This window comes from Amia ocellicauda, chromosome 12, assembly GCF_036373705.1.
Source record: "Amia ocellicauda isolate fAmiCal2 chromosome 12, fAmiCal2.hap1, whole genome shotgun sequence".
NCBI lineage: Eukaryota > Metazoa > Chordata > Actinopteri > Amiiformes > Amiidae > Amia > Amia ocellicauda.
The window spans coordinates 14,484,073-14,500,682 of record NC_089861.1 but is presented as its reverse complement, the minus strand read 5'-3'; the positions used below and the strand labels follow the sequence as shown (position 1 = coordinate 14,500,682).

Sequence of the window (16,610 nt, the reverse complement as noted above, 5' to 3'; positions counted from 1 at the left end):
ATCTGAAGAATGGTTTGTAACTGTGGACTTTGGGGTAACTTCTTGTGTATGTACTATTTATGGATACATAAAGGTAAACAAATAGATCCTTAGGCTAAATCCACACGTATATAAATGCAGAGATGGAGCATTTTATGAACACATGCACAGTTAATCTTTGCTTTTAATGGGGAGAAAACAGTTCTAGATAAAAGATGACACTTTGAGGAAAGAAGAAGAAACCAGTGGTAATGAAACCTTTTTATTGAAACTTCCAGTAGAGACTTGATATTCATGGAATAAAACTGCTTTCTAGAAACACTACTCAGCAAAACCAGCAAAAACACAAAAGAAAACATGAGGGGCATTCTGTAAAAGTGCAGATACAAGAAACAGCAGAAAACATTTTTTGAAATTAAAATTATAATACAATAAAAAAAAGTAAAATTAATTCAGTCTGTAAAACATTTTGATAGCTTCTGGGCCTTCCTAAGCTTCCCAAATACAAGTATGACACCATAATTCTACATTTTTAATAATGACATTATAGGGTTATTTATTTAACACAAAGTCTCTTTTTGTTTTTTGATTTTCTGTCCACAACTTGGAGAAACAAAATATACTGAAAGATGCTTGGCTACAAAAGAGGCTCAGGCAAAAACTGAATTTGACAGTCATGTAGCAGTCCCACAGAGCTACTGCAGCTCAGGTAAAAGCAAAAAAACAAAACTAAAACAAACAAAAAAATATAGATATTCAATGCAACGCAGCAAGAAACACATTAGCTGTACCATGCACAGCCGGGGCATGTACATCTGGAACTGTGCTCATCTCCGCTTATCCCATCTTCTATCATCACATCATAAACTACCTGCAAAATCCTGCACGCTAATCTAACCAGTCTACACTTCCAAATTGACTGCACAGCATTTTGCAGGGCTTACTCTAATGCGGAATATGTCTAACACTAATTTAATTCAATTTAACACTTAGAAGATTGTAACACAAGTAGAGAAAGACTATGCAAACCTATGATTTATCTTCCCACGTCAAAATGTATCCCCACAGACCTACCGTGTTTTAACTGCATCTATAGGAAACTCTTCCAATGTAATCAAGGGAACTCTTGCATTGTTTTGTCTTCCCCCATCTGTGCAACATCTGATCCTATAGGAGGACATACAGTGGGGGAAAAAGTATTTGATTCCCTGCTGATTTTGTACGTTTGCCCACTGACAAAGAAATGATCAGTCTATAATTTTAATGGTAGGTGTATTTTAACAGTGAGAGACAGAATAACAACAAAACAATCCAGAAAAACGCATTTCAAAAAAGTTATAAAATTGATTTGCATGTTAATGAGGGAAATAAGTATTTGATCCCCTATCAATCAGCAAGATTTCTGGCTCCCAAGTGTCTTTTATACAGGTAATGAGCTGAGATTAGGAGCACTCTCTTAAAGGGACTGCTCCTAATCTCAGCTCGTTACCTGTATAAAAGACACCTGTCCACAGAAGCAATCAATCAATCAGATTCCAAACTCTCCACCATGGCCAAGACCAAAGAGCTGTCCAAGGATGTCAGGGACAAGATTGTAGACCTACACAAGGCTGGAATGGGCTACAAGACCATCGCCAAGCAGCTTGGTGAGAAGGTGACAACAGTTGGTGCGATTATTCGCAAATGGAAGAAACGCAAAATAACTGTCAGTCTCCCTCGGTCTGGGGCTCCATGCAAGATCTCACCTCGTGGAGTTTCAATGATCATGAGAACGGTGAGGAATCAGCCCAGAACTACACGGGAGGATCTTGTTAATGATCTCAAGGCAGCTGGGACCATAGTCACCAAGAAAACAATTGGTAACGCACTACGCCGTGAAGGACTGAAATCCTGCAGCGCCCGCAAGGTCCCCCTGCTCAAGAAAGCACATGTACAGGCCCGTCTGCAGTTTGCCAATGAACATCTGAATGATTCAGAGGAGAAAAGGGTGAAAGTGTTGTGGTCAGATGAGACCAAAATCGAGCTCAATTCAACTCGCCGTGTTTGGAGGAGGAGGAATGACCCCAAGAACACCATCCCCACCGTCAAACATGGAGGTAGAAACATTATGCTTTGGGGGTGCTAAGGGGACAGGACAACTGCACCGCATCAAAGGGACGATGGACGGGGCCATGTACCATCAAATCTGGGGTGAGAACCTCCTTCCCTCAGCCAGGGCATTGAAAATGGGTCATGGATGGGTATTCCGGCATGACAATGACCCTTAACACACAGCCAAGGCAACAAAGGAGTGGCTCAAGAAGAAGCACATTAAGGTCCTGGAGTGGCCTAGCCAGTCTCCAGACCTTAATCCCATAGAAAATCTGTGGAGGGAGCTGAAGGTTCGAGTTGACAAACGTCAGCCTCGAAACCTTAATGACTTGGAGAGGATCTGCAAAGAGGAGTGGGACAAAATCCCTCCTGAGATGTGTGCAAACCTGGTAGACAACTACAAGAAACGTCTGACCTCTGTGATTGCCAACAAGGGTTTTGCCACCAAGTACTAAGTCGAAGGGGTCAAATACTTATTTCCCTCATTAACATGCAAATCAATGTATAACTTTTTTGAAATACGTTTTTCTGGATTTTTTTTTGTTATTCTGTCTCTCACTATTAAAATACACCTACCATTAAAATGATAGACTGATCATTTCTTTGTCAGTGGGCAAATGTACAAAATCAGTAGGGGATCAAATACTTTTTTCCCTCACTGTAGCTAAGTGTCTGGGAGATTTATTTTATTTATTTTTGAAATGCTGATCCTTAACATCATAATACAGTAATTAGCTAATACATTCAGCTAAAACAGGACCTTACAATAGTTTTTGTTTTTTCTTTTTCAATTGGTCACCTTCCACCTTTAATTCATCCTCTTTTCCTTAATATTAATGTAACAACCCATGAGACTGCTTGGGTATACAATGGAATACTGCAATGTAAACTAGAAACAAAGAAAAAAAATTAAACAAGACCAGCGTGGATACTTTTAATGAGTATGATGGTCTGATTATTACAGTTGGTCACAAAGATCAAGTATCTTCCAGATGCCAACCCACCCCTGTGCCATTCTGCAATGTGCCCAATTCAGACATCCTTCAAGTAAAGTGTAACCCCCTCCCTCTCCTCGAACTCCAGCCCTTGTTTTCAACAGGGCCGGGCAAATAAGCAGTTCTGTCTAGGACACTGATGAAATAGGATTGTGGGGGGATCCCATCTGAGTAAGAACTTTATCCAGCCACTGCAGAGGACCATGCAAGTGAATCTCAATCCAGCAGGGGGTGCTAGTGACATCCTGGCGGTGATACTCTGCACCCCAGCCCTGGAAATGGACAACAACAACAACAACAACAACAACAACAACAAATCAGAATCCACCCGTCTCAGATGAAAACAGAAGATAAATCAATAACACTATTGTGCCTTGCTCCCTTTGCACTGAGGCCAAGTTAAATGAGTGATTGGGCTGGTTCTCATTCTGTGCTGTAGAAGTTGACAATAACATAATAAAAACTGTTTCCAAAACCCACTGGGATGACAACAAAACCGCCCCATACTTAAATCATACAGATGTTTTTCCCCTCCCGTTGCATCATCGCATTCAAAATAACTGTCCTTGTATTACGACACTTCCAATTTGAGCAAATGTGTCATCTGCTTCAATATACTGCTCATTTTTACAGTGAGGGGAAAAAAGTATTTGATCCCCTGCTGATTTTGTACGTTTGCCCACTGACAAAGAAATGATCAGTCTATAATTTTAATGGTAGGTGTATCTTAACAGTCAGAGACAGAATAACAACAACAAAATCCAGAAAAACGCATTTCAAAAGAGTTATAAATTGATTTGGATGTTAATGAGTGAAATAAGTATTTGACCCCTTCGACTTAGTACTTGGTGGCAAAACCCTTGTTGGCAATCACAGAGGTCAGACGTTTCTTGTAGTTGGCCACCAGGTTTGCACACATCTCAGGAGGGATTTTGTCCCACTCCTCTTTGCAGATCCTCTCCAAGTCATTAAGGTTTCGAGGCTGACGTTTGTCAACTCGAACCTTCAGCTCCCTCCACAGATTTTCTATGGGATTAAGGTCTGGAGACTGGCTAGGCCACTCCAGGACCTTAATGTGCATCTTCTTGAGCCACTCCTTTGTTGCCTTGGCTGTGTGTTTTGGGTCATTGTCATGCTGGAATACCCATCCACGACCCATTTTTAATGCCCTGGCTGAGGGAAGGAGGTTCTCACCCAAGATTTGATGGTACATGGCCCCGTCCATCGTCCCTTTGATGCGGTGCAGTTGTCCTGTCCCCTTAGCAGAAAAACACCCCCAAAGCATAACGTTTCCACCTCCATGTTTGACGGTGGGGATGGTGTTCTTGGGGTCATTCCTCCTCCTCCAAACACGGCGAGTTGAATTGAGCTCGATTTTGGTCTCATCTGACCACAACACTTTCACCCAGTTCTCCTCTGAATCATTCAGATGTTCATTGGCAAACTTCAGACGGGCCTGTACATGTGCTTTCTTGAGCAGGGGGGCCTTGCGGGTGCTGCAGGAATTCAGTCCTTCACAGCGTAGTGCGTTACCAATTGTTTTCTTGGTGACTATGGTCCCAGCTGCCTTGAGATCATTAACAAGATCCTCCCGTGTAGTTCTGGGCTGATTCCTCACCGTTCTCATGATCATTGAAACTCCACAAGGTGAGATCTTGCATGGAGCCCCAGACCGAGGGAGACTGACAGTTATTTTGTGTTTCTTCCATTTGCGAATAATCACACCAACTGTTGTCACCTTCTCACCAAGCTGCTTGGCGATGGTCTTGTAGCCCATTCCAGCCTTGTGTAGGTCTACAATCTTGTCCCTGACATCCTTGGACAGCTCTTTGGTCTTGGCCATGGTGGAGAGTTTGGAATCTGATTGATTGATTGCTTCTGTGGACAGGTGTCTTTTATACAGGTAACGAGCTGAGATTAGGAGCACTCCCTTTAAGAGAGTGCTCCTAATCTCAGCTCGTTACCTGTATAAAAGACACCTGTGAGCCAGAAATCTTGCTGATTGATAGGGGATCAAATACTTATTTCCCTCATTAACATGAAAATCAATTTATAACTTTTTTGAAATGCGTTTTTCTGGATTTTTTGATGTTATTCTGTCTCTCACTGTTAAAATACACCTAACATTAAAATTATAGACTGGTCATTTCTTTGTCAGTGGGCAAACGTAAAAAATCAGCAGGGAATCAAATACTTTTTTCCCTCACTATATGTATACCAGTTTTCTTCAATTCCAAGTTAATTTAGGCCTCAAATAGTGCAGACAGAATATAATAAGTTCTCATTATAATAAGATTTTGCCTGCAGTCGTCTTTCAGTTAGGTTATAATAAAGATTTTAGTAATTTTATATTGTACTAATATAACTGTATTGAAGAGATAATTTTTGATTAATTTAAATATGTTTTTAGTTCGTATTAATTAGATTAAGGATCATATCAGTTTCTACACCCTTCATATGAAACTGCATAGAAATCTCTATTCAATCAACTCTGTCTGCTGAATCAAACTCTCGAGAGATACTACTGATTAATAAGTAGTTTCAATTACACATATCACCAGAATCAGAATTGTTTGAAAATATACTTTAATTTACACTAATTCAACTGAATTAATTTGAAATGAAGGGTGTGCATGCTTTTAACTCCAACTGTACATTCTACACGTTAACCATCAAATAGTGAGACGGGACGATTTAATTGAAATCCTTATTGATTGCTTCCAGTTCAGCGCTACACCTGTAGTCCCATGCATTTCTCCCTTATCACCCAATTTGATTAACGCACTCTGCCAACTACCTGTGCAACTGTTAGGCAAGAGCTGTCCAGAGGGGAAATCCTGCAATACAAACGTGCAGCAGACAAGCATTACACACTTTCATTTTCATTCGTAACTCAGTCAATATATCAGTGACCAGTTGGGTAAAAAAACAATAGGGGAGTGTTCCCTGAGTTCAAGGGTTTTGCACAAAGCACCTGAACATGTGATGCTCCATACTCAAGTTATTTCATGCGTGTATTGTATGATATTATACCAGTTGTACTGCACAGCTTTTTCCTCCCCCAGTGCACCGTGTTTTGCCTACCTTGACGAAGCTCATGCGGATGGTGCACATCTTGGTGAGCTCGTAGACCGCCTCAAAGCCGTGGTTGACAGACTGGGCAAGGAGCTCTGCAAACTCCTGGTTGTTGAAGATCTTCAGGCTGCAGCCGCTGGGGATCTTGCAGACCGTGGAGGGGTGGAAGCCGTGGTGGTAGTTGCAGTTCCGACTCTGCACAAAAATGCTGCTGTCGCTGAGGCACTCAGCGTACACTTCACCCCCGACGTAGTACAGGTGGACGCCTGAGAAGAAAGCATGCACAGGTTTAACCACCACTGAAGCACGGGAATCTTTATCATTAACATCCAGTCCTTTAACATATTGCTTGCATGGCTTTTAAAAACGCTTTCCCCCTTGGATATATTTCTAAATTGCAAGAGTCTTAATCAGGGAACAGATTATTGGATGACCCTTTACTATTTACGCATATTCAACATAACTGAATAAAAGCCCAATTAACACTTTACCATTTGTTTTTCACACCTCATAGGGAATCTATACTCACAATAAAATACACTTATTTGCATTTAATTGGCAATTTATTCTTAAGTTACTTATTAAAGTTAGATAAACACTAACTTTACATTTTTTTAAGTGGCAAGCAAGACAAAATAAGTAGCCTAAGAGAGATACAAATATGTTATAATATACATCAGCACTGATCCATAACGGAAGAACTAACCTTTCCCAATATGCCGCCTGGTGTTCTCAATGGTGGAGTTGCGGTTGACGTTGGACAGGAGCCCCAGGCAGAAGCGGTTCCTGTTGTTGGAGGGATCAGTGAAGCCGTCCACCAGCACACTGGTGGAGGAGGCGTGGAAGGCCTCTCCCACACGGTTGTTGAGCTCATAGTAGACAATAGAGCACCAGTGTTTAGGCTCCTCATAGGATACTGGCTGCACATCTGCAAAGGAAATACACACGTTAAAAAAAAAAAAAGCTTCTCGAGTCACTAGCAAAGAGCTCCCGTTATAGTCCAGTTAACATGACAGGCCACAGCATTTTACAAAGGAATCACTTTGTAGACTCTTTTCATAAAGTTGTCCACATGTGCCAGGAAAGGCTTTACTTTGTTGTAGTTTGTGCACCGTTTGTGCACCTGCATTTCCACTCTGGTTATGCACAACATCGCTGAAGTCAGCAGTTGCCATTACTTGCCAAAGTCAAAATATATTTAAATATCATCATGGAGCCTGATTTGTGCATTGTCATATTGTATCCCATACAGTACACAATAATGAAGTGTGTGAACGCAATCTACAAATGTACATCCCACACACAATCATCATGTTTTTAACAACAACACTGTTGAGTAAAGATGTACTGTATTAAGCTTCACCACCGTACTCCACATCACTGCATTGTGTGTTTTATGAGTGGTTTAATGAGCCTTATTTAAAAAAATAAAAAGCAAGACGTGATTTTGTAACGTCTCTTCTTTTGTAATCGGTTATTAAATAACCCTGCTAAAAACGATGCCCACTTCTTGGCTGCTGACAGAAGTCATGCCAGCTGGCCAGCTCTGGAGAATAAATAATGTTTATCTTACACATATTTCGTGCACACTTCCTTTACAGTGAAGCAGTGGTGAGCAGGTGTGTTTTGACTCTCCTTCCCAGAAAAGACTAACAATGGAAACTGCCATACTACACAGGATGCAGCTTGTTGAGTCTAATCTCTGAAGGCAACTTCCAACAAATATTTCAACATCAGCCTTCAGTTCCTTTGCAAACTGGGGCTGCAAATTGTTAGAGTTTACAGGAATATAATAATAAATAGGAGAATGATTGTTTAACCATCATTGAGGTTTTTCTCACATATAGAGTACATGATCTTGGGAGTTTAAAGCCAGGAAGACAGTGTACCTCTTCCAAATTCAAAATCTGAAACCAAATTGTAAGGTATATACAACATGTAGGATGCAATGGAACTGCATCTTCCTTTATAGCTTGCTTTCTGTATACATCTCTTTATTTAACACATTCTTAGCGTAACCTAGGGATAGACCAAAATCGAAACATTGACCCTACCATTGAATTTCAAATTACAAAGTAGTTCCCTAACGCATTTCAATTTTTAAATAGTATAGAGGCTTCAAACAATAAATTAAAGCGTACAGATTTGTACTTTGCGATTCGTGGGGAGGTCAAAGTCATTTGTAAATGCATCATTCTGCACATGCCTGTCCTTGCATACTGCCTCAGTGAACAGCCCTGGTTTTATACACAAAGGGTTGAAGATACTCCATACAGAGGTTTCCAGAATGGATACAGAGTAACCATATACTTTAAGAATAATTACTGCAGCTCCTAAGCACATTTAATGTATTTGGCAAAGCTGTGGAAATGCTAAAGTGCACACATAAGTCCTTTATAATAACTGAAATTAGTGTATACAATACATTACAAGCCTTTTTTTGGCCACATGAAAAATTGGCATCAGGCAGAGGTTTTAGGAGCTCATAAAAAAAAAAAACCTCAAAGATAAAAAGCTTAACAGATGAAACCCTTCATAATTATACACAATAAAATGAATGTTGAGTTTATGCTTCAATATGATCCCATCCAAATGTTCTGATATTTTTATTAGACATTTAGGACATATTTCCTTCAATAAATGATCTGTACACCATTTAATTATGAAAACTTCTGCTATTAAAAAAGATTTCTAACTTTTATCTAAGCCTAAGTAAAAGCAAAATTCAAAATGACCAAAAAGGAATACCACTAGTAACAGAGATAATGAAAACCATGCATAAAAAAGTTTGAAATATAGACTTATATAGACAATTTTACCAGACAAGGGCTGGGATTAAATCAAATTCTCACCTACCCCCCACTAATAAAAGTAATTACAAACTAGGACCAGGCAATATGACCTAAATATAATCTCTATATATTTTTGGACGATACACAATATTCTCAATATTTATTGTTTTCTCCAGACAATCTAAACATGAAACATCATAATTCAAACAACAAATCTTTCTTTAAACCATGAAACATGCAAAACCTACAAACAATACAACTTGCCAGGCTGTCTTTATAAATATTTTTGTTTCAACTGTCTTTAAATGAGTAATTCAATAAATCAAAAATGATAATTGAAAACCCCTCTAGTATTCCTTTAAGAACAATGTGCAAAATAACAAAATTATACAAATTATATTATATAACCACAATCCGTATTCACTTCTGTATTTAGTGTTTAATTGAAACATTTCATTAAAACTGGATTACTATTATTTTGTTTCGGTTGGTATCCTTTGCTTTAGTTTACTACAGGGTAGGGCTGTGCGATATGACGATATATATCGTATGACGATAGAAAAACGTCTATCGTTTCATATTATGCTATATCGTTTATATCATGGTGTCGCAAATTGCAGTTTTTACAGCAGTATGTTTCGTCATTAGGACGCTTTGCGTTCTTCCACACGTGTCGGATGCGGCAAGAAATGAGCATCAGAAACACAGACAGACATGAGAAGAGAGAAGTGACAAAATAACCAACACAACCAAGAGATTCTTTAATGCGCAAGCGCACACGGTCCGCCCCGCTCTCATCGCCGGGTTAAACTCGATCTGCAGGCACCCCCACCACCGCTAATTTAGACTGATATCATTTGTATAAAATTGTAGAATTGAAACGCGACAGTCAGAGGAGAAATGTCTCTGTCTAGCAGATGTTAATGCGCCACTATAAACCCGGCTGTGCTAAATCTATCTGAATCTGTACCTTTTACAGTTCATGTGTTGCGTGATCACTATTACTTGTGTTATTGTTATGTGACAGTAAATCATACTGTGTATATTTATATATGTGCTCTGAGGAAGAGAAGTCGAAACGCATAAGCATTATGATGTTCACTTTTTCTCTAATAAATAATTTTTGAGACATCGATGAATATGGACTGTTTTTAGATGGGAGCTGCTGTCCTTCCTTCCTTGACCGGATAATTGTTCTATATAAAATCCCTGGGATAAGGCACCCCGCATTTCAGATGTATTAAAACTATTGTAACGCCAGCTATTTTTAAACTTATATATATACACTCACCTAAAGGATTATTAGGAACACCTGTTCAATTTCTCATTAATGCAATTATCTAACCAACCAATCACATGGCAGTTGCTTCAATGCATTTAGGGGTGTGGTCCTGGTCAAGACAATCTCCTGAACTCCAAATTGAATGTCTGAATGGGAAAGAAAGGTGATTTAAGCAATTTTGAGCGGGGCATGGTTGTTGGTGCCAGACGGGCCGGTCTGAGTATTTCACAATCTGCTCAGTTACTGGGATTTTCACGCACAACCATTTCTAGGGTTTACAAAGAATGGTGTGAAAAGGGAAAAACATCCAGTATGCGGCAGTCCTGTGGGCCAAAATGCCTTGTTGATGCTAGAGGTCAGAGGAGAATGGGCCGACTGATTCAAGCTGATAGAAGAGCAACTTTGACTGAAATAACCACTCGTTACAACCGAGGTATGCAGCAAAGCATTTGTGAAGCCACAACACGTACAACCTTGAGGCGGATGGGCTACAACAGCAGAAGACCCCACCGGGTACCACTCATCTCCACTACAAATAGGAAAAAGAGGCTACAATTTGCACAAGCTCACCAAAATTGGACAGTTGAAGACTGGAAAAATGTTGCCTGGTCTGATGAGTCTCGATTTCTGTTGAGACATTCAGATGGTAGAGTCAGAATTTGGCGTAAACAGAATGAGAACATGGATCCATCATGCCTTGTTACCACTGTGCAGGCTGGTGGTGGTGGTGTAATGGTGTGGGGGATGTTTTCTTGGCACACTTTAGGCCCCTTAGTGCCAATTGGGCATCGTTTAAATGCCACGGCCTACCTGAGCATTGTTTCTGACCATGTCCATCCCTTTATGACCACCATGTACCCATCCTCTGATGGCTACTTCCAGCAGGATAATGCACCATGTCACAAAGGTCCAATCATTTCAAATTGGTTTCTTGAACATGACAATGAGTTCACTGTACTAAACTGGCCCCCACAGTCACCAGATCTCAACCCAATAGAGCATCTTTGGGATGTGGTGGAACGGGAGCTTCGTGCCCTGGATGTGCATCCCACAAATCTCCATCAACTGCAAGATGCTATCCTATCAATATGGGCCAACATTTCTAAAGAATGCTTTCAGCACCTTGTTGAATCAATGCCACGTAGAATTAAGGCAGTTCTGAAGGCGAAAGGGGGTCAAACACAGTATTAGTATGGTGTTCCTAATAATCCTTTAGGTGAGTGTATATGTGTGTATATATATCATATAACAACATAACACACGCAATAGTAATCACACAACACTTGCCCTGTAATGTGTTGCATTCTGCATATATTTACCATGACAGCCTGCATGTAGTAGTTGTTAGTTTTGCTTATTGGAGGATTAACGAAATACTTGTAGTTTGAATGTATTTGGTCTTATTTTGTGGCTTGATTGGATAAAAACAAGAAATAGAGATGTATATCGTGTCTCGCCCAAACTTCTAAAAATATCGAGATATTATTTTTAAGTCATATCGCCCAGCCCTACTACAGGGTCATATGCCTTTAATAGGAGTGTCTAAAAATGTGTTCCAGGAGGGTAGCGAACATATATATATACAGTGAGGGAAAAAAGTATTTGATCCCCTGCTGATTTTGTACGTTTGCCCACTCACAAAGAAATGATCAGTCTATCATTTTAATGGTAGGTGTATTTTAATAGTGAGAGACAGAATAACAACAAAAAAATCCAGAAAAACGCATTTCAAAAAAGTTATAAAATTGATTTGCATGTTAATGAGGGAAATAAGTATTTGTAAGTAATTAGTACTTGGTGGCAAAACCCTTGTTGGCAATCACAGAGGTCAGACGTTTCTTTTAGTTGGCCACCAGGTTTGCACACATCTCAGGAGGGATTTTGTCCCACTCCTCTTTGCAGATCCTCTCCAAGTCATTAAGGTTTCGAGGCTGACGTTTGGCAACTCGAACCTTCAGCTCCCTCCACAGATTTTCTATGGGATTAAGGTCTGGAGACTGGCTAGGCCACTCCAGGACCTTAATGTGCTTCTTCTTGAGCCACTCCTTTGTTGCCTTGGCTGTGTGTTTTGGGTCATTTTCATGCTGGAATACCCATCCACGACCCATTTTCAATGCCCTGGCTGAGGGAAGGAGGTTCTCACCCCAGATTTGACGGTACATGGCCCTGTCCATCGTCCCTTTGATGCGGTGCAGTTCTCCTGTCCCCTTAACAGAAAAACACCCCCAAAGCATAACGTTTCCACCTCCATGTTTGACGGTGGGGATGGTGTTCTTGGGGTCATTGGCAGCATTCCTCCTCCTCCAAACACGGCGAGTTGAGTTGATGCCAAAGAGCTCGATTTTGGTCTCATCTGACCACAACACTTTCACCCAGTTCTCCTCTGAATCATTCAGATGTTCATTGGCAAACTTCAGACGGGCCTGTACATGTGCTTTCTTGAGCAGGGGGACCTTGCGGGCGCTGCAGGATTTCAGTCCTTCATGGCGTAGTGTGTTACCAATTGTTTTCTTGATGACTATGGTCCCAGCTGCCTTGAGATCATTAACAAGATCCTCCCGTGTAGTTCTGGGCTGATTCCTCACCGTTCTCATGATCATTGAAACTCCACGAGGTGAGATCTTGCATGGAGCCCCAGACCGAGGGAGACTGACAGTTATTTTGTGTTTCTTCCATTTGCGAATAATCGCACCAACTGTTGTCACCTTCTCACCAAGCTGCTTGGCGATGGTCTTGTAGCCCATTCCAGCCTTGTGTAGGTCTACAATCTTGTCCCTGACATCCTTGGACAGCTCTTTGGTCTTGGCCATGGTGGAGAGTTTGGAATCTGATTGATTGATTGCTTCTGTGGACAGGTGTCTTTTATACAGGTAACGAGCTGAGATTAGGAGCACTCCCTTTAAGAGAGTGCTCCTACTCTCAGCTCGTTACCTGTATAAAAGACACCTGTGAGCCAGAAATCTTGCTGATTGATAGGGGATCAAATACTTATTTCCCTCATTAACATGCAAATCAATTTATAACTTTTTTGAAATGCGTTTTTCTGGATTTTTTTTGTTGTTATTCTGTCTCTCACTGTTAAAATACACCTACCATTAAAATTATAGACTGGTCATTTCTTTGTCAGTGGGCAAACGTACAAAATCAGCAGGGGATCAAATACTTTTTTCCCCTCACTGTATATAGCCTCCAAAACGCAAAGTGAACGTGCTTGACAATTTCCATGTGATTTTACAATGACGGGGTTCTAACGATGGCTCTACCTATGACATTTGAAAATGTTGTGCTGTGATGCAACTGGTGCACAATTGATTATAGGCTCACAGACTCTCTATAGAGGTGCGAGATGCCTCATTTGAAGAAATTATAAAGAAAACACTCATAAAAACGAGAAACTCGCGATACATGTATTTTGCATTTCACAAAATCTCGGTATATCGCCAAGCCCTACTACAAACTTCTCCTCAGTGTTGGCTTCATTTATGTTTTACTTATAAATATAACCACTGTCAAAGTACAGGCTTGTTGTTTGCCAATAGCTGGTGGGTCAAAGTTTTAATCTGGCCCTAGGCACAGTGTTCCCAACTGACCTGGTCTGTTGCTGATTTCAAGAGGCAGTTGAGGAACCATCAAGTTTGTAGTGTCCATTGGCTGGGAGCAATCCTGAGTCATCTGATCCTCGGGGGGCATGTATGCAGGCGGAGGAGTTTCAGCTAAAGGAGAGAGAAATCATATCTAAGACAAACTCCAGGTAGTTCAACTGAATATCCCAGTTTGAAAACAAAAGTGTCATCATTCAACAGACAGAAAAGGAAAAACACAGGAGATGGAGTCCAGGCGGGGCGCTCACCTGGTATCTGGAATGGGCTCCCGGGGTCGGAGCTGGCCGGAGAGTGTGGGAAGGTGCCGCCGCTGCCACTGCCGCTGCCTGGTGAATTGGGGTAGCTGCTGTTGGGGGAGTGGGGGAAAGGGTGGGTGTTGGCTTGGGGAAACGAGTCCGGGAAGGTGGCGTTGTGCGGCATGTGCGGATCATTCTGGATGGGGTTGCGGAACCGTGGCAGGAGGCTGTGCTTGGAGTTGAACTCGCTGTTTCTTGGCACCAGAACTGGAGGAAGCACTGAAGGGGAAGTTGGAGGGGGGGGACAAATTAGTACGAAAAGAACAAAAACAAACAAACATTGTGTACATCACAGGAAGCTGATCATGCGGTCTCTACAAGTCATGTTAAGATCATCCTTTCAAAGGATCCTGTGAATACATTTACAGCAAATTTAAGCAACATCTTAATAAAATATTTCACCCTCCTGATGCATTTGTGATGTCCTCAGAAGTATGTGTGTCTTTATGTCTGTAAGCCCCCAAAACAATCAGGCTGAAAAGAGATGGTGAATCTGAACCACAACGAGCAGGATTTTAATTGCTGCACAAATGTTCCTGTCTCAGCTGGCTGCAGATAATTCTACATTCTTGGAATTAAAGCCTCAAAATTGATATTTCAGAGGCATTTTGCCATAATGCCAAACATTCTGCTCTCAATGATCTTGCATTCCCTTTCCGAGTTTCTAATATTTCTGGGGGGAAACATAACAGATGATCTAAAGAAAAAGCGAATGTAAATGATTAAACAGGTTATTGAGAGAAAACAATCAGCCTGGCATTTCACCTTTCATTTTATTATAGACCAGAATTCAAGTTCTTACTTCACTTGTAGACAGATCTATACTTGTCTATATTTGTATTACAATTGTGATTTTTTCAATAAAAAGCACCTTAACCGGCTGCGATTTTTCTTTTGTTATTCGACTATTAGCTGAACTCTATGAATTCCAGAAAATATGGATCACAATTAGATACACAAACTATTTAATGGGTTTATTTTATATGATGCAGCACTAAATCAGCTGTGCCTTTGGTCATACATGACTTGCAAGGCTGTGTTAACTATAGGGTAAATAGAGTATATGAGAATGATTGAGGCATATTACGGCTTTACTCAAGCACTCATCATATTTCATCACATAAAGTACAGTGAGGGAAAAAAGTATTTGATCCCCTGCTGATTTTGTACGTTTGCCCACTGACAAAGAAATGATCACGTATTTTCTTGGCCCCGTGTAGTTCTGGGCTGATTCCTCACCGTTCTCATGATCATTGAAACTCCACGAGGTGAGATCTTGCATGGAGCCCCAGACCGAGGGAGACTGACAGTTATTTTGCGTTTCTTCCATTTGCGAATAATCGCACCAACTGTTGTCACCTTCTCAACAAGCTGCTTGGCGATGGTCTTGTAGGCCATTCCAGCCTTGTGTAGGTCTACAATCTTGTCCCTGACATCCTTGGACAGCTCTTTGGTCTTGGCCATGGTGGAGAGTTTGGAATCTGATTGATTGATTGCTTCTGTGGACAGGTGTCTTTTATACAGGTAACGAGCTGAGATTAGGAGCACTCCCTTTAAGAGAGTGCTCCTAATCTCAGCTCGTTACCTGTATAAAAGACACCTGGGAGCCAGAAATCTTGCTGATTGATAGGGGATCAAATACTTATTTCCCTCATTAACATGCAAATCAATTTATAACTTTTTTGAAATGCGTTTTTCTAGATTTTTTTGTTGTTATTCTGTCTCTCACTGTTAAAGTACACCTAACATTAAAATTATAGACTTGTCTTGTCTTCTGTATTTTCCAAGCACTGCCACTGGAATCACAGTCTACATTCATGTTCGTTCTATTTTCTACAAACTTAAGTATTTTACTTCAGCTAAGCATTGTAAGTACAAAAGTTCCAGCCGATTTCAATGTTTCTCAAGTACAGGTTTTGCTACAGGCAAAGTTTGTTTAGACGGTAGCAGGACTGCATTGCGTCCCTCCCTCTGCAGTTCCAGCATGGGGCTCCCAAGGGACGGGGAAACCCAGCAGTTTTAGGTTTCAATGCTGGTGCAAGTCAGGGCTAGTATCCTGCAGAGCAGCGGGAACAAAGGACGGTCTCTCACCACTGCGCCAAGCTTTCCCATGCACGCTTCCAGCTACACACCACTGCCGAGGGCTCACACACACAACAACAGTTATACCAGTGTGCCTAGTAAGCAACACAGCACACTACAGCATTGATACTGCCTAGTTTAGTTTAGGTTTATGTTCTGATGAAAGCTTATACTGAAATCTCATGTTCTTTTTCTTTTTGGTTTGTTTTTAGAAAATGTTGTTGTCTCCAACTCATCTATGGTGAGAAAGATTAGGTGTGGTTTACAATTAACTTCTGATATGTTCATTATTAGCAGTAGTATTACTATAATAATACCACACCACCCCTAAATTTATCATCTGTTACCAGAGAAAAGGATATTAACTGGAGCAAGAAAATTCTAAATCAGCTATCAAGCAAACCACATTTGTATTG

General features: G+C 40.8%; 1 protein-coding gene across 2 annotated transcripts in view; it reads right to left on the bottom strand.

Annotated features, from left to right (window-relative positions):
* Positions 1 to 225: 225 nt before the first annotated feature.
* smad1 (SMAD family member 1) overlaps positions 226 to 16,610 on the bottom strand; it is a 30,306-nt gene continuing 13,921 nt past the window's right edge. The window contains exons 3-8 of one of the 2 annotated variants that reach the window (XM_066718428.1): positions 14,065 to 14,331; positions 13,805 to 13,927; positions 6,847 to 7,068; positions 6,150 to 6,406; positions 5,863 to 5,902; positions 226 to 3,337 (exon numbers count right to left, since the gene is read on the bottom strand). In XM_066718428.1, coding sequence (XP_066574525.1) covers positions 3,300 to 3,337; positions 5,863 to 5,902; positions 6,150 to 6,406; positions 6,847 to 7,068; positions 13,805 to 13,927; positions 14,065 to 14,331 — 947 coding nt within the window. In that variant the 3' untranslated portion in view covers positions 226 to 3,299. The remainder of the gene's footprint in view (positions 3,338 to 5,862; positions 5,903 to 6,149; positions 6,407 to 6,846; positions 7,069 to 13,804; positions 13,928 to 14,064; positions 14,332 to 16,610) is intronic. The other variant, XM_066718427.1, reaches the window with a different exon arrangement.